Source organism: Helicoverpa armigera, chromosome 12 (genome assembly GCF_030705265.1).
Source record: "Helicoverpa armigera isolate CAAS_96S chromosome 12, ASM3070526v1, whole genome shotgun sequence".
NCBI classification, from domain to species: Eukaryota; Metazoa; Arthropoda; class Insecta; order Lepidoptera; family Noctuidae; genus Helicoverpa; species Helicoverpa armigera.
This window is the reverse complement of record NC_087131.1, coordinates 10,515,806-10,542,663: the sequence shown is the minus strand read 5'-3', so window position 1 is coordinate 10,542,663 and position 26,858 is coordinate 10,515,806. Positions and strand designations below refer to the sequence as shown.

The window sequence follows — 26,858 nt, the reverse complement described above, 5'->3', positions numbered from 1 at the left end:
TAGTCGATATGAGCGTAAGCCTACCATAACTTAGGTCATAAATCACAAAACATAAATTTTATGGCTATTTTGTAGTCATTTCTCGAAAATGGCTGAAAAGGATTTGGATGAAGAAAGCCTTCGTATTGAATGTTATATACCATATATATACCATATAACATTCAATACGAAGGCTGTGAGGGGTTTTATGGCTAAATATGGGGTTATGAGTATCGTGTGAACTGGCCCTTATCGTTGTCATCAACTTCCTGAAAGTTACCTATCTTCTTGAAAATTAATTCATCAAAATTGAAGTCATTAAGTAGGCGTCATTGTATTATTTTCTGTACCTACAACAACTTCAAGTCTCAAACTAATATCATTTATTTTTGAAATAAACGTTTTTGGGCTAGGTATTGAACAATTTTTCCTTTATTACTTAAAGGATGGACTTAGTTTTTCATGACTTCATGGTAGAAATTCAAATCTAAAGTCTTTTGTATCTTGCTAAAGACGTAATCAACCGTGATTAAAACTTAGAAGGCATCTACCTCATTACGAAGGCTGCATTACGGCAAACATTGGCCTAATTTAGAGGCGTAGGTAAGCTTCTCTTTTACCCTCTTTAGAGTTCGTTAAACCTTTGTCGTGATAATACCGTGACCTGTGATAAATCATATACCTAGGCAGGTAAACTAGCCTCTAAAACACCTTAAATGAGGCCACTGAAACATTAAACTTTACCGAGAGGAAAAACGTTACAGCTCGTTCACTTTTTCCCAATGAAAACTTTTTATAGCAAACTCTTTCAATCAAGTGTGGGACGTGGAACGCTAATAAAAATATTGCCAGTCCGACTGGAACTGGACAACGCTCTGGTCAGCGCTGGAAGAAAATAAACGATTTAAAAATAGAACATGTTGTTTATAAAAGCAAATAAACGTCAATCGAAACGCGTATTGGCTTCAAGATTTCATTGGGTACCAAAATAACTAAGTGATAAAATTATTTTTAATACCTATCACTTTTATAAATATTCTAATAAGTTTGTTTACATTTTACGCAGTTTTATGAAGAAAACTCGTGTTATAAATTGTGTTGTTTGAGTGCTAGTGTGCAATGGACAGTGCTCTTATCGTTTCCTCGTGGAATTATTTGTACCACCAGTCTAGGAACGCCTTCATACGTTCTTGGGATCTCCCCAACGGATGGTTGTATAATATCCGTAAACCATTCAGTAAGTATATTGTAATCAAACTCATTTGGTGTATTCAAACCGCTGTAAGTTTGAACATACGTTGGTGTTCAGTAAAAACCCACCGATCGTAGATCAAGTCAAAGGCAGCTAGGACATTAAGGTAATAAGGATTTATTTGTCTCAATACTACATAGACACAGCAATTCCTATTTATTTGATAGAACTCTGATTTAGGGACAGGGTTCTTTTTGTTATTTAATTTAATAATAGGTAATTAAGTATTAGATCATTTTACCAAGTAACAGCTTAGCTACATTTTACAGAATCTAATTAGAAGTCCAATGATGGTAGACGTGGAGTTGCCTGTAACAAAGGTTACAGTACCTTTTAATGAACCAGATCATAATCACGGTAATTTTATTGGATCCATGTAATTTTTTAAAGCGATCGAAATAGAAGAAAGATAATAATTTTATCGATTATTTTGTCTTGTGGTACAAATTCCGAACGTAACTTTTTTTTAATTTAGAATTAATATGTTGGTAACACTGCTTGCTAATGTCATTAGACAATGACAGTTGTTCCAAAAAAATGGCGGCGATTGGAATGTGTGAAACACCCGGCTGCAAATCTATTGCTCAATTGCAATGTCCGACATGCATAAAACTCGGAATACAAGGCTCGTTTTTCTGTAATCAGGACTGCTTCAAGAAATCTTGGAAGAATCACAAAATAATTCACTCGTTGGCGAGTAAGTGCGTTGTAGGTTATGTTACGGTGTTAGGTTACAAGTCGTTATGACAATGTGAATTTTGTTTTAGAGGGTGAGAGTACAGATGTGTCTAATGTGGAATATAACCCGTGGCCGTCTTTCACGTATACTGGGAAGCTGAGGCCGTTCCCGCCGGGGCCGAAGCGCACGGTCCCGCCGCACATTGGCCGTCCCGACTATGCTGATCACCCGACCGGGTTCCCCGCGTCTGAGAACGCCGCGAAGGGCTCCGGACAGATCAAAGTACTGGATGATGAGGAGATCGAAGGCATGCGCGTCGCTTGTCGCCTCGGCAGGGAGGTGCTGGACGAGGCTGCCAGGTTTGTTTTCTATTTGAGATTGAAAATATACCGTTTTGGATTTGTTTTGTCTGAATAACAGAAAATAATGATATTTATAAGGATAAAGATCAACAGTATCACTGATGCAGCCTCTGATCAATCAATTTCAAGTCATAGGAAACAAAATCTAGTATGATTGATAGTAATTGTTTATTTACACATTCTGATTTCAAATAATATGTTACTGTTGATATTAAACAACCCTTTCAAGTATTAAAAGCAAGTTATAAGAACCAATTGCTTATTATTTGCAGAGTATGTGATGTGGGAGTGACTACAGAGGAAATAGACCGCATCGTCCACGAGGCGTGCATTGAACGGGAGTGCTATCCCAGTCCCCTGAACTATCACAACTTCCCCAACAGCTGTTGCACCTCCGTCAATGAGGTTATCTGCCATGGAATACCAGATTTACGTCCTCTGGAGGTTCGTTGGCCACTCTTGAATAAATATTGCAATTTAAATAAAAGTGTATATTAAAGCTATTATTACTCTGGTCAATGTAGACCTTTGAATGAACAATAATTGAAATAATATTAGATCTCCCATTTGTGATTGTTATCATATTTAGGAAAACATTAGAATTTTTTTTTTTTAACTATGTGTTATTTTGATAAAAAGTATCCTATGTTCATTCTAGTACCACCAAAGTTTCATGATAGTTGGTTAAGTTGTTTTTGCATGAAAGTGTAGCAAACAAACAGACTTTCGCATTTATTATAATATTAGTAGGATAATATCATTCATATTGAGAAGCCGAAAATAGATCTCAGTGGCGTGTACTTGGAGAGGCCTATGTCCAGCAGTGGACTGCGATAGGCTGATGATGATGATGATGATGATGAATATCATTCATTATATCATCAGTTAAAAGACATTAACAAGTTCTAGAAAGACTAAATTGGGTACTTTACATTATAATGTGTTAAGTTGATTGACCTTACAACTTAACAGGTTGACCTCTATTTGTTTTTATTGCAATTAACATTTATTTTTATTGCTTGTTATCATTGATGGAGTGCCTACTTATTTATTTGATGATAACTTATTTATAGTTTTTTGCTATAAACATTTTTATTTTATACTCTCACAACAAAACCTACAATCGAACCTGGAATAAAACTTTCAGTTATATTGAGTATAGATACATTTCAATCTGAAGCTTTATAATAACAGTTCCCTCGGGAGGTGGATAGAGCCTCTTGCATACATTTTAAATCTAACTTCAATTTACAGGATGGTGACATCTGCAATGTGGATGTAACAGTTTATCACCGAGAGTTCCATGGTGATCTGAACGAGACATTCTTCGTTGGCAACGTACCAGAATCAAGCAGGAAGCTTGTTCAAGTCACGTACGAGTGCTTAGCTAAAGCAATCGAGATTGTCAAGCCTGGAGAAAAGTACAGGGAAATTGGCAATGTTATCCAGAAGCATGCTCAAGCAAACGGACTGAGTGTTGTGCGGTCCTATTGCGGTCATGGTATACATAGGCTGTTCCACACTACGCCTAATGTGCCCCATTATGCCAGTAAGTAGTACCATAATTCTATTTTCGTAAACATTCAAAATTGCCACATATGGATTGAAAATATTACTAATCATCATCTTCCTGCCCTGTTCCCAAGTCATTTGGGGTCGGCGCAACATGTCTTTTTCTTCCATTCCTCTCTGTCAGACGTCATACTTACATCCACTCCCTTCTGCTTCATGTCCTCTTTCAGGCAATCAATCCATCTTTTCCTCGGTCTACCTCTGCCTCTCCATCCTTCCACATTCATACTTAGCACACTCTTTGTAGCATGCGTTTCACACCGTCTCATCACATGCCCATACCAGGACAAACGCTGACCTCTCATTTTTTCTGTCACTGGCGCTACTTTCAGGCTTCCTCTGATATATTCATTCCTCACTTTGTCCATTCTGGTAACCCCACACATGCATCTCAGCATTCTCATCTCTGCGACATGCACTCTTTTCTCATCCTTCTTTTTCAATGCCCAACACTCTGAGCCATACAGGACGACAGGTCTTATTACGGATTTGTAAATTTTGCCCTTCAGTTTGAGGGGCATCCGTGGGTCACAAATGGTGCTTGTTACCTGTCGCCACTTCATCCATCCAGAATTGATCCGATGCGTAACGTCCCTGTCCACCTCACCGTCACTTTGGACGAGTGAACCAAGGTACCGGAAGTCGGAGCAGACTGGTAGGGGCATGCCGGCTAGGGTTATGGTCATGGGTCTTGATAAACCGCCAAAATCGCAATGTAGGTACTCTGTTTTGCTCTTGCTGACCTTTAAACCCACCGTCTCGAGTCTTAGCCGCCATGCCTCCAATCTGCTCTGGACCTCTGGCCCACTCTCCCCCACCAGAACAATGTCATCGGCGAAAAGCATACACCAGGGGACCTCCTCCTGTATGTCCGCTGTAAGGGCGTCCATTAATAACAGGAAGAGGTAAGGACTGAGCGCCGACCCCTGATGTAAGCCAACGCCTACACTGAAACTGGCGGTAGTGCCGGCTGTGGACCGGACTTGTGTACTGCATCTGCCGTACATCGCTCGGATCAACTGCACATACTTCCCTGGCATACCTTTCTCCTTAAGGGCCCACCACAAAACCTCACGAGGTACCCGGTCATATGCCTTTTCGAGGTCAACGAACACCATATGTAAGTTCTTGTGTGCGCTCCTGTACTTTTCGCACAATTGGCGAATACAGAATATAGCGTCCGTTGTACCCCGACCAGGCATAAAACCAAATTGGTTTCGTGAGATATCACTCTCTTCTCTCAGCCTTCTTTCAATAATTTTCTCCCAAACTTTCATACTATGTGACATTAACTTTATTCCCCTATAGTTATTGCATTGAAAATATTACTAAAAAAACTCAAATATGAGTTGTCATCATCATCATGAGCATATTGATGAACCCATTGCTGGGCACAGGCCTCATCTCACACAATAGGATTGAGCTATGAAAACGATGCGTGCTTAGTGCGAGTTCTGGTGGTGGTCCAAAAAATATTAACTTTTGCAAATTTATTTATGTAGTACTTACATAACTGCCTCGTTGGTTTAGTGGTCGCAAGCGCGGCCGCTGTGCTCGAGGTCTCGGGTTCGATTCCCGAGTCGGGCCGAAATCGCTTTGTGGGTTTTCTTAGACTTTCACAAACCAGCCCGTAGTCTGGAAGTTGGTGATTGATTCACCCGTGCATCGGAGAGCACGTAAATGTCGGTCCTGCGCCTGATCTCTTTCCGGTCGTGTCGGATTGCCGTCCCATCGGGCTATGAGAGTGAAAGAATAGGGAGTGCACCTGTCTGCACAAATGCTCGTGCACTATAATATGTCCTGCGCAGCTGGCTGATCTCCTTAAATGAAAGCAGCCGCCGTGGCCGAAATCGGCCGTGGACGCCATTACCTACATAACTTTATCTCACACTTAGCAGCAGTAAAGATTCATAATTTAAATACATAAAATATTGTTTAAATTTCAGAAAACAAAGCGATTGGTGTGATGAAGCCAGGACACTGCTTCACCATTGAGCCGATGATCAACGAGGGCGGGTGGCGTGACGAGCAGTGGCCTGATCACTGGACCGCCGTCACTGCTGACGGCAGCCGCTCTGCTCAGGTATTATAACTATACATTTTTTTCTACAGTTATAATTCTCGCTAAACTCAATGGCGATCCGCAACTACATTCCGATCAAATTTTGACGAGAGTAAAACATACCCAATTACAGATTTACTTACATAATATAGCCGAAGTATTAAAACAAATGGCATTTAACAGTAAGGATCAAACCAGTCTATTTATTTTCTCAACTTATAAAATTTAGAATTTTCAAAATTATTATTTCATTTTCCAGTTTGAACAAACTCTGCTGGTAACAGAGACGGGCTGTGACATCCTGACACAACGCTCAACTGGCAGACCGTGGTTCATGGACCAACTCGAGAAACTCAACGCCAAATCTTAGGGACCACTGCCCAGGTCAATAAACCCATTCAATTTTATGCCCCACTTAAGGCTCGGTTCAAAATAAATCAAGTAAATTTTGGTCTAAGAGTTAAACATTACTTTTCTGAGTAAAGACTGCTGTAGTTACTGTAAAATTGAATAACATCTTTGATATAAAATGTTTTGATAGTACATCTAAAATGCAAAATATAACCAACCAACCCAAATTATTCTAGACATATAAATAAGTATTACCATGGTTGTTTTCATGCATTTGTATAGCAACATTTTCATAAATATGTCACTGATATAGAATGATAGAAAATAATATAGTGCTGAGTTTTTTAAATAGCCTACAGAATAAGTAGACTATTGTAATCCAGTCAGTCTATGTGTAAAATACTGTGCTGTGCAATATTGACAACTTAGCCTTGGATACATATTGTAGGATAGTAAAAATAAATTGAAACAACTTTAGGTGGACTTTGCATGAACGTGTCTCAGAGTTTGAGACATGGTATATACATATTTTCAGCTTTAATTTGGCATGCAGATACTCACACGTGTATTTGAGCTGCACCTGGTATATAAGACATTGGATTTACTTTTTCGTGTTTGGCCGGATCTTTCTGGTTTTACTCATATCCAGTGTCTATCAAATTGTCTGTTGAAATTAATTTATTCACTTTTCTTTGAAACATCACATGCAAATCTGACTGACCTACCTATGACTGAAATTCGAAAAGTGCACTTAATGTACATTTCAGGGTCATTTTATAATGATTTTGCATTATTCATGTCTCAAATGCTAAGACTGTCCATTGTAAAATGCAAGTATTTTTTGTAAGTTATTTGTACAGATTTCGGGCAATTATTTTAAAAATGTTTTATTTGTAAGCAATTCATATTTAGCGTAACTTGCTACGATTGGTTCTACCTAGACTATGTAGGAACATTTATGAATAAACTCCCTTTATTGTAAAGAGGAATATGAAATGCTAATTGTATTCTAAAAGATTTTAATGGTGTCCAACAGGTAGTACTCAAAATTAATTTTAGAAAATAGACATGCTATACTGTACAAACATTTAACATATTAAAATGTGTTGATAATCATCAATATTCAAACCCAATGCAAATATTATTATCCCATTTGTTCAGGGCTGCCATTCATACAATTCTAATGTAATTTGTATATGGCAAACTTAGGCGCCTACCACAAGCGCGATCTTCGTTCTGCGTAGCCGAACTGTGAAGAGACTTGCACATGTGGTAGGCGTTTTAGATAAAGTCGACCCAAGATTGCAAGTGAATCGGTATTATAGTAAATAATACCACTAATTAAGGTTGCTTCTCTATTTGATTTAAATTTCCTAATGTGCAATTATTTGCATACATTTTATAGTTTTTATCTTGGTGTACAATGGTTAAGACCAGAAGTGGACGAGAATCGTCGTTAAACCAAATTTACAATAAAGTTTATGAGAAATGGAATTTTGTAAATTGTAATAGCGATAAATGATACAATAAAGAAAACTGTAAAGTTACATTGTTTTTATTTGAATAACAATTTAGCATTTATATAAATAAATAACAATTATTCTTAATTTACTTAACTTTTAATCAAATGGTTGATTTTATCACTTCTTTGCTACTTTATTTCTTTGATTTTTATTGTAATTGTTATTGTTAAAGAACTGATAAAATTTCCATTTTTGGCTTACAATTAATTACAAACTATAAGTACTTTACTCGAACAAAAATGCATATTTACATGATTTTACACAATATGAATTATCTCATCTGAAAATAATTTGAGCTCATTTTTATACAACATGTAACTTAATTAACGCACATCCCGAAATTAGTTTGTTCAGAATCGTTTACTGAATCGATTTATATAATTTTTAATATAGGTAATTTTTTATCCCAAAAATAATTAAAACTACGGAAATTATTGTCATATTAACCCTGTACAGTCAAAACAAATTCAAATAGACCGTGACTCAAAGTAATAAGACTTCGTGTATTGTCGGCTTTTTCCGTAGTTTCGTTATGTTGTGTCGAGTCGAGCGACGCGCGGCGCGATATTTACGTGCGTAGTAGTATGACCAAAAAGTTCTCCAAGAATTGGTATAACTATTTAGTAAATAACAATGCATATACTTGTTAAATTAAAAATTAATTGTATGTATTATGATTATAAGATAATATTCTAATTGGGGTGTTTGAGGGTGTGCGTTAATTACGTTACATGTTGTATATTAAAAAAAATAATTTAATACTATTTGTTCACAGTAGTTAGTAATAAATATATGTATCTGAATATACATATTTATTGCTAGTTCTTGTCAACATCGTATACTTCGAATGTGTATTATTATATTATCTCCAAAAAATATATTTATTTTGGAAGTATGAGAATTAGGAAATTGCTCTTTGAAAACAACACTAATATTACAACAGTTCATCATGATTTTAACTGAAAAAGGTTCGTCTTGCTTTCTTGTATTACTTCAATTTTATATGAACTATCTATTATTTAAAATTCAAATTTCTCAACAACAAAAAATAAGAAAGCATAAACTACAAGTCTTCATAATCTTCAAAGAATGGTTCATAATAATCATTTCGTTCCCTGAGCTTGAGTCCGAATTGCGTCACCTGGTTGGTGTCGAAGCCTTGGGTTTTGTCAACCGACTTCACAGTTGACGACTTCCAGTTGTCAACGGTCTCTTTTCTGGTTACTGCGTCTTTTACTTGTTTGAGGCTGGAAAGTTTTGATACCACTGCGTCTTTCTGGAAGTACAAAAGATAGATCAGTTGTTGTGTATTTAGATATATTTAATATTGTGTATCATTTATTTTTATTCTATGTAGTTCAATTAAAAAAAGTAAACTGCTTATAGTTAATGTCTCTGAAGTTATTTTGCATACTTCAAATATTGAATTGGTGTTTTCAAGCTAAACCTTTAAGTAGAAAAAAGATTCTGATCTTGCTTACCAGATTTGGATTGTCAACATAGCTGGCGTATATCCTCAAAATTGGCTCTCCCGTCTTGTCGTCGAATGTTAATTTGCTCTTTGGGGGAATTTTTGCTTTGACCACAGTTACTTTTGGCAGCATATTCGCTGAACTGGCAATGTTTTTAGCATCTGCATTAACTGCAAACAGTCTGATAGGTGCCCTTCGAGAAATCATACTTGCTTTCTCTTTATTGAAATCATGATCCTCTGTAATAGTAGCTTCTACAATTTGTCCTGCATACACGGCTCCTTCTTTATTCACTTTCGTTGGATTATCATCTGCCCTCACTAAAGTATAAGCTACGTTCACTGAATCTGTTGATTTTGAGAATGGAACTCCTAGTAATGGTTTTAATTCAGTTTTGTTCTCAGTTTTTTCATCGTTTTGCACAAAGTATTGTTGCAAATCCGGGCTGTTGGTCGTACTGGTAACATTTTCGGGAGCTTTGTAGACTGGGGACTGTTCTTCTTGAGCTAGTGCTGCAGCCGCTCTTACTTCATTCAAAGCGGAGTAGAATCCGTTCGCTATAACACTGCCTACACTCTGACCGATCTGTGCGTAATAAATTGGAGTTGTATTCTGTTCCGAATTGCTCTCGATTATGTATTTCACAGTCGTTGTGGGTGGTTGTGTTTCAGTGGCTACTAGTTCTACTGTAATATTTTCTGGCACTGATGGTGGTGTTTCTGCCACTTGTTTTACCGTTGTATTGGGTGCCACAAACGCTTGAGGAACAAGTGTAACCACAGAACTTTCTTGTACCTCTCTCTGCACTACCGTCTTCGGCTCATTACGTTGCGGCACTGATGGTGCGTCTAATTGCTCGTTTTCAAGGAGTATCATTTGTGGTTGTAGTTCTTGTTGGTGAATAACTTGAGTGTGCACTACTTGAGGATGAAACATTTGCGGATGTACAACTTGTGCGTGGATCTGTGAAGCCTCGGGTTGTATGTGCGTTTGACTTGGCGTTTCGGCTGCATAAGGAATGAATTCCACTGAAGGGAAACGCTGAAGCAGTTGGGTTTGAAGTTTCTGCAGGAACATCGGATCTTGTTGGTATAAAGCGTTTGGTGGTATGAATAAGCCATCAGCTCCTGTGTTTATCAAGTCTTGCTGTGTTGGTAATGCGCTCTGTAAAGTATTTCATGCTTGTATAGAAATTGATACATCCGCTACACATTAAAAATAGTTGCATGACAGTAATCTGTTCGAAGTATTTTTATGATAATAAATCACGGAACGGATGAAAATGAAACAATTAATTTAATTAATGTCGTAAAACTGATCATAAAAAATAGGAATTAAATTAAAGAATTAAAAGAAAATAGGTGAATGTTTACCTGCAGCGGATACTGGTGCTGCACGGCTTTGTGCTGTAAGGCCTGGTGCTGATTGATGCTGATGGCAGGCAGGGAGTATTCTGCTGCTAGTTGCAGGGCCGCGCCATTCCGTATCAGCGTCTGCAGCTCCGGGGTTGTGAAGGACTGTAAATGGGTTTCATTGTAGTCGATAATTTTTCATTCATCACTCGTCATCTTTTAAAACTATCGAGTTGTGCAGATGTATAACTTTAAATCTTGATAATTCTGATATTATTGATGTATTTTATACAGTTTTGTTACTCACTTGTGTTTTTGAGAATCCTATGGGCGATTCGATTTTGGCCACGCTGTATTCGGGCTCCGGATATTTTTCTGTTACTTCGTATGTTGGTCTAGGCTGAAATTATACATCGCTATAATTCTGGTTGAGTTTCACACGGGATTGTCGATGTAGAAAGCTGTGTCCCAATTTTCGAAAAATAAATGGTAATTTTGACTATAAATAAATTGCTGTTTAATGAAGTGTACATAAGTAGTGTCTACTTATAACGGAAATTTCCAATTTGGAAGCCCTCGGGCATGTCCGTCGTAACGGATCATAAGGTTCTGTGCTACAGGTCACTTTTATACCTACTTGGTCTTTTTCGAAAAAATCGCAAAAATAAGCGGAAATAAAATTATTGTAACTGAAAAGAATGTATCATCCATTATTTGCCAGGTATGTTGGTTAAGGAAACAATACCAGTAGACCTAATTAAAAATAACTCACCTGTTCGGAGACTGGGTTGTCTGAAGTCTCGATGACCACAATCGGCTTCTCTGACAGGCTGAGGTTGGGTGCTGGTATGGTGTGAATCGCACCTGATGGTCACACGGGCCTGAACTAAAATACTTTCGACCACAGCCGACGTTACGTCATAAAATCTCCAATATACAGTAGAATACATCCTACTGAACATGCGTATAAACTTCATGGATATCCTTAATTACCAACGATTGTGTGAAATAGGGGTAAGAAAAAGCGGCTGTTATTTAGGGGCTCTTGGAAATTTTATGACGCAACTTCTAGCTGTGGACGTTTGGAAATTAGTCTTGTGGGTTCAGTGCACAAAGTGTTAAAGCGAACCTTGCAACCTTTTTTGTTAAATTTTCTACTGAAGTTTAGTAGGCATTTATTGAATTAAAGAACTTCTACCGTATTCCAAAAATATACCTTCACCAATAATTACTGGTCTCCAAACTATAAATTCCAAAGTTTGTTTTCCCTAATAACTGAAATTCGAAATACCACCATGAAAATGATTCAAACAAGAAACTACAATAGATTCTATGACTGAAATGAAACTAAACTTCTACTATCCGGAGCATGCAAGATACACCCTATCCCACTTCGGTACATGTAAAATCTCCAACAATCAAGTTCATAATCCCACCAAATTCCCTTTTGAAAAAAGTACCTATCGTTAAACCAAAGCCAGCAAGCCATTCAACCCATCTATTTAACAAAACAAAATGTGTGCGTGCAGTGCAGTGCACGTTAGCTAGTCAACCTGTACCACCGTCAGTGTGCACCACCGGGGCCGATGAAGCCGCCTTCACGAACTCGTACTCCGGGGTGACCGGGGCCAGGGGCGGGAGACGACCAGTCGTCTTCCAGGGCCCGCTCGCGAACATGTTGCGGGTCGCTGATGGAGCTAAATGCTTTACGGCAAACCTGAAAGATTTTAAGGTGTTTATTTACATTTGTGATGTTGATATTTATTATTTCTCATATACCTGAGCTGAGCCCCATAAAACCATTGCAATCCTTGAACGCTGGGGTTTACACGGGTTATGATCTTGAAGATTTCTTGTGTCATCAGCATTCCTCTCATGTTATGCAGCTGGTTGTGAAAATATCTATATTTTAATATAGGCACTAAAACTCTGTATTTACTCTATAGTAGCCAGTAAGCACAGCACGCATCTACTTATTTATTTAACCTTTATGAAAAGCTCGCCATAATTACACAGCCTATAAAGATTTGTTAATTCTCTGTTTGCATAATTACTAACTGCTTTCGAAAACCTTAGCTTTCTAAGTCAGACTTAATAGTAGGATAGGGAGATTAATAATAATAGAAACGCCGAGACCGTGGTTTCACGATTAGACATAGCTGGTCCTGGATATAGACCACTTCTAACCGATCCTTTTGTAAATTAATTGGATTTTATCACGGGCATCTTATGACTGACATGATGATTGCAATATGTCAATAGTCTGTGTTCGTTAAATAAACGACATACTTAGGTAAATATTCGGACTGTCTCACAACTAGTACATTCGACGTGAAATTGTAGCTCACCTTTGAGGGGACTTTCTATAAAGCACATAGGGGGCCCTGTGCGAGGCGGCCTGCACTAGTCTCGTGTGCCCCCAGGGTCGCTGCAGGTTCAGTCCGGGCCGGAATGGCGTGGGGGCCCGCAGCCGATTCACAGACGACATGCGGCTGATATACACCGCGTGTGTCAGGGAGCAGAGCGCCAGGTAGACTATGTAGAACTGTGTGAAATAAAAGACGATCATTTATTTTGGAAACTTAAATTGGTTGCCGAAAAGCCCATACGTAGGTATCTACACTTGAACAACATTAGTTTTTGCTTGGAAAACATGTTGGACCGTTGATGGCTACCTGGTGAACCATTTTAAGATGGTATTAATTTCGCGTCATGTAAGAAAACAGCCTCTAGAAACAGGTATATTATATTATTTGTACAACTTCATCCTGGCGTTTTCTTCTGTGGCAAAAGAAACGCCCATAATACGGTGCCACACACGTAAGTATATAAATATACGCAATTACTCAGTAACACGGCGACATTCCGTATATGTAAGGCACCGGGGAAAGATGTCCGGCCACTAGCCGGTTATTTACAAGACGTGAAAATTGTTCCCAGTAAACGTTTGCGGTAAGTAGCAGCTTGTGATACGAGCTACGGTTAAATGAAAGAAATGCCGTGAGCGAAACATGATACAAATAGATATTGGACTTGTTGAAAACATGTATTCAATCCTGCTAGGATAACGGGATTGTTTTAAATACGTTTTGATTTCCTTGAGAGTTCCAGTTTTAAGGAAGGTGATGAGCATGAATGTGGATGGATACAGAGGAAGGGGAAAACCAAAGAAATTACCAGAACCCATCCAGGGTTATGTGAAAGTAAAATATTACTTGTGAGATGACGGCTGATAGAAGACTACCTATTAAAGAAGAAAACATGCTGCGCCCACCCCAAATAAAATTGGGATAAGGGCAGGAGGATGATGATTTCTTCAGTTCCGGCTTTTAAGGAAACCGAATATCGCCTATAGGTCTTACAATGGTTAGATAGTCGTCATAGTCGGTGCGCACGGTCCGACCTTGCATCTAGTCTAAATAGAAAGATTTTAGTTACTTACCACATGAAATGAAGGGTTGTCAAAATATTTAAGTTTCCCAGCTATAATGTATGCAATCAGTATGCTCATAGTTTATCAACGTGCTCACATGCTTGTGCTCCGTGCACAAATGTTTGCAGTGAAACTGTCACGGCTGGATGCGCGCGAAAACGACTCATATTTATATTTTAACATGAGGTAGAAACATTCAAGACTATGAATAATGGCTATAGAAATCACAAATATTATCAAATATCATTCGTCTAGCCTTTTCCCATGATTCCCGACCCGAAGTTGGGGTCGGTATTGTCTAACTGATTACCACTATTTACATGGAGAACTTGTCAATCTGGAGAATCCTCGGTAAGACTGGTTGTCAAACTTTCTGACTAAAGGAGCCATAAGAGCTATTGATGTAAGTAGGTGGGTATCAGTGACACTCCATCTCGTTCACCCACAACTAGAGAGGTATTTTAATTAATTCCATAAATCATAAGCACCTCAGGTCAAATCATATTATTATTAATGGGTATTTATTCAGATAGTTTTGCAGTACCTAAATGAGCAGTAAAAACTGCCTAGATAGGTACCTGTCCATATCACATCATCTATTTCATTTTATAGACCGAAGTATTAAACGTAAATGCCATGAACGTTAATAGTTTTACTATCAGATAGGTTTTTCAGAAAAACGCTTGAGCTTGCATGACTAGAAATTATAAGAAAATTCACGTATAATTGCAGTTTTATTGATTTCAAACCGCCCAATCTTTAAAATCTTGAAGTCATTACTTTTTTCACTGAAACATTGTCTAAACGTGCATCAACAAACTCTTTATTGCAATGATTAGCATCCATTTAACCGAACAGTGCATTAACATCTATAATTAGCACTGAAACTAACTAACGACGACATTAGGAATCCGGCAAACGAGTGGAGCGAACGAAAAACGACTGTTATTCATTATTCTCTTAAGAAAATTCGCGTGAAACCGTCCTCATGCGTAACAAACACGCAATTTGTGTTCACCACGACATGTTAATAAAGTTTTGTTAGTTATAGCATCTTTAGTGCCTTAAAATGCTAATTTCCCTATTCACAAATCATAGTTTAGGAATATAGAGTAATAAACTAAAACAAACACGCAGCAAAGACCATCTTCCGGAAAGAGAATGTATTTTATAGCATCGGAAAAGACATCGCTTAATAAAACATTCGTGACACATGAGTGACATGCACTGCTCAATTTGTGTCATATAATATTTAATTAAGGAGATTTGGTAAACTTCCTTTACAGTAGATGTCTATACCTACATAAAAAAAATATGTCGTACAATATGTGATACAATTAACGATGCCAGTTTTTAATGAAGAACTTTACTTATTAAGGAAATGCGTTATATTCGAACCCAGAGAAAAGCTAATAAAGAAATTAGTACATATTACCATACATACACCATACACCATACATATACCAATAGGTGCTAGAAGCTTTTCCAAAATGAACAGTTATAGCGGTCCAGGAAGCCAGCCTGTTGTAAGACCGGTCGCAGCTACATTGTTGTAACGTCTGGGGCCTATCAGTAGGAAGGGCAATGAGCCGGCTTAGAGTTACTAGATTTATTTCAACGACTAAGCATTTGAAAGCTATGTTGAAACGGGAATTGATGCAATGAATGGATGGGCGAAAATGTGAATAACTGTTTGTTTGTTTGTGATAAAGACTTTTGAGATTAGGATGCTCTCAAATTAAAAGAAACAAAATAGTTAAGCCTGTCATGAACTTTGTAGCGGCAGTTCCTGCTCATTATTCTGCCTATATTACGAAACAAAAATCCCATTACATTTTCAACTGACTGTCCAAAAAGATGGAGATTCTCAATTCGTCGGGATCCTTTTTTTTATGTAGGTATTTTGACCGATTACTCATTTTCGTTTTGTATTTGACTTTCGATTAATCAGATTTGATTTCGGTTTCTGATATTTCACACAAAAACTTTGTTATTTATCGGGCTATATTCAACAAACATCAATCCCATCTAAAATGAAACCGAAACCTCAAGGAAACCGTGTCGGCCAGAGCAGCTTCCTATCATTACGTTAACATAATGCGAGCTTGCGACTTTCCCAATCTGTCATTTTGTTTCGTCGCTTTCTCGATAATGGTTAAATTGCACGTTTTGGAAAAAAACTTATAGATTTATGTCGGTTGTTTGTTGGAACAACTATCAAGTAAACTCTGTCTACTTCCTTGATATTTAATTGAAAGGTATGGCAAGTGTTCCTGTTAAGTATAATCAAACTAATAGCTAAAACCTAAGCTTTAACAGGCTGACTGTTAGGTCTAGCCGATAACTTCCACGTTAACTTAGGTACGTTAAATTCGTTAACGTTAAAATTTGATTGATTGAGATTTGATGATTTTAGAGTTCATAGCAAGCTATTTTATTTCGGCATAGTTATTTCGGCTTTAATTTGAAATCAATTGAACAAACTGGAGTCCCAACAATGTATCCAGTAGACTGACGATTCCTTGGTCTCTAAGAAGATTATTTTTCTTTATTCGGCTCATAGATGGTAGAACATCAATTACAGATGGTAAATATTCAAGAATATTATTCTAGTTTCTTCTATAATAAGAACAATTAACCATGTGCTGCTCTTGGCGTGCAGTAAATAAAGCAGCACGGTAACGGTAGCCACAGTCTAATAGCCACGAGCCCGCTACATCAGAGAAAAGGCACAAGTTTAGTATTATCATTATGTTCTATGTTAATATTGGTTTGTGCTATGTCACATTAATTATTACTGTGTATGGGAATAGTAATTGTAAGAGAGAGCCTCCACCATGCTTAGTCGGCCGAAAATTTGATCTGGCTCATAAAACAGTAGGTACGCAGATGAATGGTAGTGTGAAAATTACAACGATCTGCCGACCGGAGTTGGGTCGCAGTCCCGATTACATTTAAAAAAATTCGTCAGCCAACCATTGGGCCAACCATTGGTCGACAGTTTAGACTGCAGTGTACAGGAGCTCTAATGGTTCACTATTATTTTGTTAAGGAACAATATTTTTCGTCACACTTTTCATTCATCACGGGAAAAAAGATATCAACAGATCTACATTGAAACGAGAAAATAGTCCGTAATCTAGGTATATAGGCCAATCCATTATATAGTCTATCTGTTTAGGAGTACCGATACTTCAGACAAATATTAAAAATCCTTTTGGTTGTGCATATACAATTGCTTGAATTGATTGAACATCAATTGCACCGTTTTATTTTATCCCCATGATAAGCCATATGCAGGTCAGATATTATCGACGTTTTGTGGTTCACCACAGCCGCAGCATTTATTTTATCGAGGAAAACACTGGATGAGTAAATCCACAAACCTGTGTAATATTTGTATGGCATTTACAAGCAGGTAAACAGTTATAGTACAATTCATTTACCGCGTGTAATTGATGTCGCCATTACATGGGAAAACGATAATATCATTTATCTCCCCTTTCGCTCAATTAGCTTTAAGCTCACGCGTAATTTTCTAATTAACTTAACAGGTATATCCGATAGGTCAGTGGTATTAAACAAGATTGAGTGTCGAGACCTAATAAATATAATTTAACAACGGTCCCAATCAAATTTTATGACACAACTCGACTTTAATAGTGTGAAATACTTGATTTGACAGTAGGAATGTAGTTTTTATTAAATCATCAAAATCTAGACAGAATTTTGGCTTCCTTCGGCAAAAGGGACCATGCTGATAATGTAAAAGTAACTATTAATTCGGCTCCTAGTTAGAGGCTAAGTGTCTGACTTTATCTAAAAGCGGACATCCTAAGAGACGTAAGTCTTTTAAGTAGTGATCAAAGTTCTTCGGACTTTTTCCAAGACACCGACACAGAAACCAAGCCTCTAGCCATTGTTGTTGCTCCGTGCAAACACATAATAACTTCATTGATTTAAGTAAAAAAGTAAAAGTAACACAGAAGCAATAATATCTTTAGTTTTAATGTGTGGATGACACTATTGCGAGTGCCATTACCGGCTGATGTGAAATCTAGTCCGGTTGGTCAAGCCTTGGCTAGTTCTTTCTTCGCGCTAAACTGTTACGCGTAAGAGCAGATTACTGCTATCATGTATCTGTAGCTTGATGAGAAAGATTGCGATAATCAGAGCTCTTAGTGTGACATAGCTCGTAATTAGCCGTGAGTTACTGAGAAGGTACAGTAATATCTACTAGTTCGGCATAAGTGTTTGAGTGATTATCTACACTGACTACACAACCGTACAATATTTTAGACTGCTGTTTATAAAGGTCTTGAAAAATATGTATTTTATTACAGTAAACAGTTAAGGTAACGATCTACATTCTAAATATATAATGTAAATAATGTGTCTGAAAATGGACACATAGAATTCAAACTTTATTGGTACATAAACTTGGTAAATACACTCTTTTGGTACCTACTATACACTTCTGCTATGGGTATATCAAGTCGCATGAAGCCTTCGCAAATTCACGGCAAACCGCGCGTGCCTACAAACAAGTCTCGTACTCCACAAGGCCACGCTCCGGCCTTGGTAATGAACCAACCGATCCTGCTGACAGATACATGCTAATGCAGTTTCTCTCCGATACACATCGCGGATAATTGACACATTGCAACTGCAGGCTTACTAGCAAAACTGTATTAATTAGGGAAAATTATTCATTGGATTATTGGATTAAATTGCTATATTATGAACGCAATTTGCTTCTGAGCTTAATTTATGCGAACACTTTAAAATACAGATATTTATTTACAGATACAGATATATAGAAGCTGTTATTAAGGGAAAATGGCAATCATTATGGAACTGAGAAATGTTTAGTTTTTTAATCACAATCAAAGTTAAGAATTGACCATACATCAATTCCAATGATTAACTTTTATAATGTAAACTTAAAAATGAAATTATGAAGTAGCATCTGGTATTACAAACCTTCATTCTGTAGAAATCTTTCACAAATCACTCAAAACACTTCGGTCCAAGCACAGAGAGTTTACTAAAGAGTTCACAATCGTTCTCACTAAGAAGAAGCCACTATTAACTGGCAACACTGGACGAGTGTTGCTACAACAGCACTGGTCTGCCGACGGTTGGTTGTGGGGCGCGAAATAGGTCACCTGATCGCTTTATACCAACCCCCACTAGCGAGGCCGCTTGCTAGCTTGTGCAGTTATCAATACATGATCGGCGTGATTCTACCACATAACATTTCCTTTATCATAGGGGTGGAAGCAGCTTAGATAATCTTAGGCCTGGTGAAAACCGCTTTGTAACTTTTGGCTGCTAACAGCCAACTGATATCAATTTCAATATTTTGAACATTTGCAAGTCTTTAAACTGTATTATTTATTAGTGGAAAGTAATTTACCCAGGTCCATTTACAGCTAACTGATCTCTGAAAACTAGGTTGAAACACATAAATAAAACCGTAGGATATATCCATAACATATAGGTACTTATTTACTAATTCTTCATGAGGCAATAATTACTGAGATCACTGTAGCCGTCAGTTAAACCTGCTGTACCCTCTCTGGCTATCCTTTATAAAGTCACTGCACTCTCTGCCTTTTCCTATTTATTTTCTTCAAACCAGTACCTACAAAAGAAAACAGTTTCACTATCTAATGAGGTAATCCGTCAGAGAACCAAGGTCATCGACATAGCCCACCGAATCAGCAAGCTGAAGTGGCAGTGGGCTGGCCATATTAGCCGAAGAACCGATAACCGTTGGGGTAAACGAGTTCTAGAGTGGAGACCGCGCCTCGGCAAACGTAGTGTAGGACGTCCTCAGGCACGGTGGAGTGATGACTTGCGCAAGACGGCTGGCAGGAGCTGGATGCGAGAAGCCGAAAATCGATCTCAGTGGCGTGCACTTGGAGAGGCCTATGTCCAGCAGTGGACTGCGATAGGCTGATGATGATGATCTCCAAAAAACTTAAGACAGACGATGAATTATGATCCTTGATAACTACCAATGTTAAATATATCTTACAACAGTTAATTGTAGTCTGTTTAACTTGTGTCAAAATTAAGAAGATTATCATGCGATGCCACGATACGTTTGCATTAAAAAATTCAAGTTACATTATCTGATCAATTATTTCATAGTTAATTAATAAACGCTTGCAGTAAACAATGTGCGTATTATGAATAGGAGTACATTAGGCGAAGTTTTAACAAATTATATCATCCATGCATTAGAGAGCGCAGTTTTTCATCGGAGCGCGAGTCACCGACTCTTGCGCACGCCACTGGAAATCGTCGCCGATGACCGGTGACTGCGACGCAGTATTTTCACACTAGTTTTTACTTTTGTTGCGAATAGGTTGTTTTGGTTTGTAACAGGTAGTTCGAGCTCGATCACTATGTTTTATATTTTCACGTTAATAATATTTCGCAGATAATTGAAGAACTTGTTTAATAAATTAATAAGAGAACTTTGCAGACAAATACATGACAGAGTAACAGATTCTGTAAAAGCTTAGATAAACAGAAGAACAAACCGCAATCACAAACATGAACTGAACTGAAGAGTTTAGTGAATTGGACATTTCTTAGCAATTCGACAGTTCTTAGCAATTCGTCTTCCGTAATAAGGTATTAACCGTTAACAATTTAAATATTTTATACAATATCAATGTCTTTGCACCGTTAGTTAGGTACCTACCTGCTTGAAAAAGGTTGGAGATAAGAACAAAATGAATAGAATGTATAATGAATATTTGCAGCAGTTGTATAAGGAAATACTATTAGAATGTATCGTAAGTAATAAATGCTTCCTTTCCTAAGACAACTTTAACAACTTCCGCGCTTCAGAACTAGTCTGATACTAATGATTTGTGGTTGTTTGAATGGTAACCTGTATAGCAAGCATACCTGTTCTCGCTACCCGTTAAAAAGCAGACGTGAAAATTAAAAGAAAATACTAATGGATGAAATAAAGTACCTATTTAGCGAGATTTTTCTGTTACATAGGTTAAAAGATCTCTAGACTCGACGGTAATAAAAAAGTGCTCCAAAAGTGAGCCATTGAGCGCATAACGCAGTTTCAGGCTTAACATCTACGTACTTTGATTTCATAAGCTTGAACCTAAATAGGCACCTGTCTCCTGTTAGAAATAACCGGATTTACAGTAAAAAACCTGAGAAACTAATAGTTATCTTCAGACTTAATAAAATTCAACCTTTGGTCCCAGTACGCACTTGGGTTTGATTTATCATTAGCTTCTTTGCTATATGAAGGTAAACAATTTTCTTCTACGTTTTGAAATGTCTTGCCTGCTATGGAGTGTCAATCAATCTTAAGGTCGGTAACCTCCTTAATTGCTGGCCTAGCACCTCAATCATACTGAAAGTGAGCGTAATGAAGCCAGACGCACTAGGAAGACTAGTGCCCAGCCTTATGTAAACCTAAGGTGGATTATTTCGATTCATAGCGTTCCTTCTTCCGTCATCATTTGGGAGGCTTAGAGTAAGTACATTCAAATTATTAAAATCTGTTTGAATATGCGAGATTCGTGCAGGAAGCTATCTGCTTTTGGAAATGGTTAAGTATAATAATTACGTAAGTAGAAAATCTTCGGACTCACTTTTTTATCTCCTTTCTATTTTTCTTGTGTCTTTTTTGAAGTTTTTTCTTTCCGTCTAAGACTAAGGTTTCACACTGTTAGTCACTTACACTTTTCACAATTTAGCGGATTTTAAGCTGGCAAAACGCTAAACGTTTTCTTGCTCATTCTTTGCCATAGACTATTTTAATTTATAAATCCCAATTTTGACACATCTTCAGAAGTTCATATTTTTTAAAAAACCTACCTTTTAACCTACTAAAAACAACAGTAAGCGCCTTTCAACACATGAAAAGCAAAAAGTGCGGCTGCCGCGACTTGCATTTGTTTCTATGCACCTATTCGTGATTCCTTAGTTTATTATTGTAATACTTGATTATATTTTTGCCTTTTTTTAAAGCAACGCAAATCATTATAAAGTTAACATGGCTTGGTACCCATATCCGCATGATATTTATTTACATTGCAATATTTTTATTTATGAAAGAAGGATCTGTAGAGAAAAATAAAGTACTAGATTTATTATATGAGTTAAGTATTTAACTACAACTAACCTATAGGTAATGCTAATAATTTATTACTAGCTCCCTAGAAGCAGTATTTTAATGAAACACCTTTACCCGCCTCACGAGGTTGTTATAACTTTAATCTATTTACTAAGTGCAGGAAGTGTGCCGGTGTATATTAATTCGTGATCACAGTTAATTTCCCTTGCCATACCGGATGACAGATTGCATCACAATCACGATCTTGGTGTAAATATCACGCGACCAATTATTGTCAGTTCCTGAAAGATATCTGCCTGCTTATTATTGTATCATAGCGTGAATATTAGGATTAGATGATCGGTTGATTGTTCAGGTCTAGCTTGCAATAGATTGGGGTTAGGTTCCTATTATGATTTTACATACATGTCTCAATGACACGTACAGCTAATAAAATTTCTGCAGGCGCTGCGTGTGATGCTTATGTTAGACTAACTTCTGCCAGCGGTTTTACCCGCGTCCCGTGGGAACTTCTTCACGGAAACGGATAAAAAGTAGCTCCTGGCCTTCCTCGATAAATGGGTTATGTAACACTGATATAATTTTTCAAATCGGACCAGTAGTTCCTGAGATTACCACGTTCAAGTAAACCAACATACAAACTCAGCTTCAACTTCAAAACAATAATATATTTGATATTGGAAGGAAATAGTTATAAAGGGAAGGTTATTTATAACTATTTATATTTAAGTAGACGCTATCGAAGAGAAGAAGAAGAGCCAAGTTGACTCTGTGGTTATTTTAATCTCCTGTCGAAACAAGATGGTGTGTATGTTAAGGTACGTTTTGAACGCCAGCTACCGACTGCAACTGCCGGCCGCATATTTCGGGACTGCATTTTTTCAGCAGATGCACTAATGTTTTTATGTATTTAAATGAAATCGTTTTGGACCCAAGCGCCAGCTGCACTTCACTCAGTTATCGACCGATTTCATGCAGTTGCTGCAAGTGCGGTTACTGTTGCTGTCGGCAGCTAGCTTTCAAAAGGCACCTTTAAAATTAACTTGTATATTCATGAACTTGTTTTTTCCACATCAAAAACATCTGGCTGTTTGTTCCCCGAAATGTAGATTGATAGAATTCAATGCCACATGGTAATCCCATATTTGTAGTATGTAACCACAATTTATTGGGTCGAGGAGGTCAGATAGGCAGTCGTTCCTTGTAAAGTACTGGTAGGTACTCAGCTGCATCCGGTCAGATTGACTCAACACCAACATAGTTGGAAAAAGGCTAGGCAGACGAGATGAGGCTCTAAAAATAAAAATGCTTTGAATTGTATCACACACCCTTCATCATTTATTTACAAAAATAGTAAATTACATTTATTACATTACAAAATAAAGTATAAATAATATCTATTAGTTATTTGAGCATTATTTACAACACTAATTTCAAACCGTCCTACATTCTCATAGGTAACACCAATTTCTTCAAATAAGCGGCTTAATAAATTACGTACAAATATGGTACCAGTGTACTTGACATTTGAAAATTGCTATCCTTAATACTGCGGCCTTAATTAGGTATTATTTCAATTTGAGTTCGTTTAAACTGGAGTAAGCAGTGACTTTATGGCCCTTTAAATAATAGACGTTGAAAAATTCGAGACGTTGTCAATAAAATCACTTACTAAATATTGGTAGGTGTTTATGACACGCTCTCGATTTTCCATCATTGTCAAAATAGAGTGTTTTATATAAGTACATAAAGTAAGAGATAAAAACTTTGCTTTCTCCCTTTCAAGCTTAAAGACGTGTAAGATTGGTGCACTGTTGGGTGCCTGAGGTCACAGTCAGGAACATGGTCAGACTAATCCGAAGATTGCACACAGCCCAGCTATGGTACTTCACTTATTCTACAAGCCTGGACTGGTTCCATAGTGGCTTCGTCAAGTTTTATCTACTATTTCATTCGGTGATTTGCTTTTGTTTACATATTTTTTGGTATATCGCGGTAGCTGATATTATTGAACGACATTAATCTCTGGATTTGTTCTTGATTTACTAATTTACAATTTCCTAATTAACTATTAACAATAATTGAGGCTAACAACAGTTAGCTATGAAATTAAACAGTCTTCAAGACCAATTAATTCAAAAATCTTTTTGGCTTAGAAATTAAAGTTTTAAAGAAAATAAGTATAAAAATAATAACTTAAATAATGACCACCAAACATTGAAACTATTAGAATAATTTAGTGATGGTAGTAATGCTGCAAGTCCTCAGCATTGAGCAGCGGCTGCTCGACAGGGAATTCTGAAACATAAAAACATAAATATTAAAAAAAACTTGCCACTTTAATATTACTATAATGTATATTTACAATATACATACATCATTATACTCTTTTTAAAATTCATATTTACATCTTTTGATAGGAAGCATGCTGACAAATGAAGAACTAATTCGTTATATTGCAGATTTCTAAAATACTATAATTTGCATAATATTCTACAACTTTCTACATAAGCTGCCTAGAATGTAGTCCTAGCGAAATGTCAAAGTGTGAAAGATGATTTATGCTCGCTTCTTACATACAATGGCTTTGACTTACTTACTCGAGTAGGTTCATAATTTTGAACCAACCTGATCGAGGCGAATATTACTCGAGACTGTTGCAAGCCATAGCCAAAGGATGATGCAGCTAATACAATTTCTAATCTAAATTGGTTAAATAAAATACTGTTTCACAGGTGTAGACTTATGTAAGCGTTTGCAAGTACCTCAACAACTAAACTCTACACTGTACATGCACAATAGTGTTGTAATGAGAAAGTTAGTCATAGTCATAAAGTCTTTTTACATAGAATAGGTAGTCACAGTCAGAAGATAGTCACAGTCTATAGAGTAGGAGTCAGTCATCGTCACATACCTTCAGTCAGTCAAGAGTCAGAGTAATCACACTTGAACAATCTTGTTGCCTCGGAGGAAGTATTTGACGTCTTGTCTTCTGTTCTGTTCTGTGGTGGTACTTGGCTTTGCTGTGGAGGTGCTAGTTGTGGTGGTGGTGCTAGTGGTGACGGCCACAGGCTCGGGGAGGAGCTCCGCCGGGAGGACGCCTATCTCATTGTCAGAGACAACAGGAGTAGGCAGGAAGGGAACTTCACCATTTATCAACATTTGCCGGTATTCTTCTAAATCAGTTAACTTGAACTCTTCAGAAGATCGCTTTTGTTGATTTAGGTAAGCGGTAACTTTTTTCAAGTTATTGGTGATTTTCTGTATTTTTTCTGGTGTTAGGCCTTGCTTTTTAACAGGAGGAACCACTGACCGCTTGGGTGCAGCATAGTCATAGCTGGGAGCTGGCGGTAGAGGGTTATAATCAGAGTAAGAATCAGCTGCGGCAGGTTGGCCGTACGAGTTAACGGCTCCCCATGACATGGGTTTGAAGGATGGAATTGGCTGCGGTAGTGGAGGTGGTTGATACGCCACGGGTGCTGCCGGAGCAGTCGGCTCCTCGGCGTAAGAGGTCGGGTAGGAGGGTGCGGCGTATGAAGGCGCATGCGAGGGTTCGGTGAGCGTGGCGGCGGTGGAAGTGAAGGCGTTCTTGATGGCACTGTAGACAGTGTGGAGGATGGAGGGGGGCGGGTCGAGGGGTGTGTGTCCGTGGCCGGTGTAGTCGGAGTGCGCGGTGTCCAGGGTCTCTGCCGGCGAATCGCCCAGCGGGGTCAGTATGACGAGACCCGCGTGGACGCCGTTCAGTTTACCCCGGCCTGCTCCAGAAAGTGTTCGTCTTAGGCGATTTGTTAGTGTACGTGAATGTGCTGTTATGGTTATGATTTGGTAAAAAATAATGGTTGATGTAGAAACCTAAAAGAGATGAGTTCAAACAAAATACGTAATGACATGAATAGGCCTATTTTACTTCAAACTACTGACGCTCGATCTACTTAACAACTAATGATACAACAATTTAAACTACACTACTTGAGGCCGAATCACATCGCATATAAAACCTAGTTTAAGTTGTACCTAAGCGATTGTAAAAATGAGGTTCATCACGATGAGGCTGAGGCGGGTCGTTGTGTCCTAAAATAAACGCAATTTAGTTAGAAACCCTTTTCGAACATGTTTCGACGATGAACGATTTTTTCTATAAAAAAGTTTAAACTAAACTCATAATAATCTTAATTTACCTACCTAAGATTTTTTAGAAGTTGAATTTAAAATTATTGACCTAATTTATTATTCGCCGATAACACTATTCTTATTAGGTTAGTTTCTTTAGCAATTTTTTTTTTCTAATATATTATGGGATCGTTAATAATAAACATTCTTATCAAGCGTAATTTCCGTACACAAAACGTATACTTTCCTTAAGATAAATAAGATAAGTCTGGTTATAGTAAAAACTTATTACTACTAAATACTAAGCATATCTTAGACACCAATGGCTGATAAAAAGGTGAAGGAACCCATCTCGAGGAAACTCGGACTATATAGTCTGAAATCACCAACCCGCATTGAGCAAGCGTGGTGATTAACGCTCAATCTATTTCCGTGTGAGAGGCCTCCTCTCACACGGAGATGGATTGAGCTTTGCCCAGTAGTGGGACGATAAAAAGGCGGTAGCTAATTAACTAAAAACTATCATTGAGGCGTGTATAACAGTAATTCACTTGTTTGTGCGTGTTATCAACACATTCGTTCTATT

At 37.6% G+C, this 26,858-nt stretch overlaps 3 protein-coding genes across 4 annotated transcripts in view; 1 reads left to right on the top strand and 2 right to left on the bottom strand.

Annotated features, from left to right (window-relative positions):
- Positions 1-964: 964 nt before the first annotated feature.
- Positions 965-7,804, top strand: LOC110383951 (methionine aminopeptidase 1). 2 transcript variants are annotated; one of them, XM_064037213.1, is made up of 6 exons: positions 965-1,216; positions 1,999-2,269; positions 2,545-2,716; positions 3,527-3,821; positions 5,791-5,927; positions 6,166-7,804. In XM_064037213.1, the coding sequence occupies exons 1-6, from the start codon at positions 1,099-1,101 to the stop codon at positions 6,274-6,276; spliced, it is 1,104 nt and encodes a 367-aa protein (XP_063893283.1). In that variant the 5' UTR covers positions 965-1,098; the 3' UTR covers positions 6,277-7,804. The 2 variants fall into 2 exon arrangements, with proteins under 2 accessions (XP_063893283.1, XP_063893282.1); XM_064037212.1 differs by lacking the exon at positions 965-1,216 and adding an exon at positions 1,740-1,928.
- A 1,024-nt stretch (positions 7,805-8,828) lies between these two features.
- On the bottom strand, positions 8,829-12,311 carry LOC110383932 (uncharacterized). Its single transcript, XM_064037339.1, has 6 exons — positions 12,158-12,311; positions 11,377-11,468; positions 10,912-11,004; positions 10,626-10,769; positions 9,262-10,416; positions 8,829-9,056 (listed from the first exon to the last, which is right to left on the bottom strand). Exons 1-6 carry the CDS (start codon positions 12,279-12,281, stop codon positions 8,844-8,846), a joined length of 1,821 nt encoding a protein of 606 aa, XP_063893409.1. The 5' UTR covers positions 12,282-12,311; the 3' UTR covers positions 8,829-8,843.
- Positions 12,312-23,477: 11,166 nt separating this feature from the next.
- Positions 23,478-26,858, bottom strand: part of LOC110384048 (uncharacterized) — a 35,854-nt gene continuing 32,473 nt past the window's right edge. The window contains exons 6-7 of the mRNA XM_049838553.2: positions 25,077-25,917; positions 23,478-24,460 (exon numbers count right to left, since the gene is read on the bottom strand). Coding sequence (XP_049694510.2) covers positions 25,103-25,917 — 815 coding nt within the window. The 3' untranslated portion in view covers positions 23,478-24,460; positions 25,077-25,102. The remainder of the gene's footprint in view (positions 24,461-25,076; positions 25,918-26,858) is intronic.

What these genes read in the sequence shown, in the direction of transcription:
- LOC110383951 (XM_064037212.1), top strand. Translation starts at nt 1,769, where the DNA reads ATGGCGGCGATTGGAATGTGTGAAACACCCGGCTGCAAATCTATTGCT. An exon ending in AATAATTCACTCGTTGGCGA is followed by an intron (nt 1,929 to 1,998) that starts GTAAGTGCGTTG and finishes ATTTTGTTTTAG; the next exon opens with AGGGTGAGAGTACAGATGTG. An exon ending in CAGATTTACGTCCTCTGGAG is followed by an intron (nt 2,717 to 3,526) that starts GTTCGTTGGCCA and finishes TTCAATTTACAG; the next exon opens with GATGGTGACATCTGCAATGT.
- LOC110383932 (XM_064037339.1), bottom strand. Translation starts at nt 12,281, where the DNA reads ATGTTCGCGAGCGGGCCCTGGAAGACGACTGGTCGTCTCCCGCCCCTG. An exon ending in TAGGATTCTCAAAAACACAA is followed by an intron (nt 10,770 to 10,911) that starts GTGAGTAACAAA and finishes ACCCATTTACAG; the next exon opens with TCCTTCACAACCCCGGAGCT. An exon ending in AGCACCAGTATCCGCTGCAG is followed by an intron (nt 10,417 to 10,625) that starts GTAAACATTCAC and finishes AATACTTTACAG; the next exon opens with AGCGCATTACCAACACAGCA.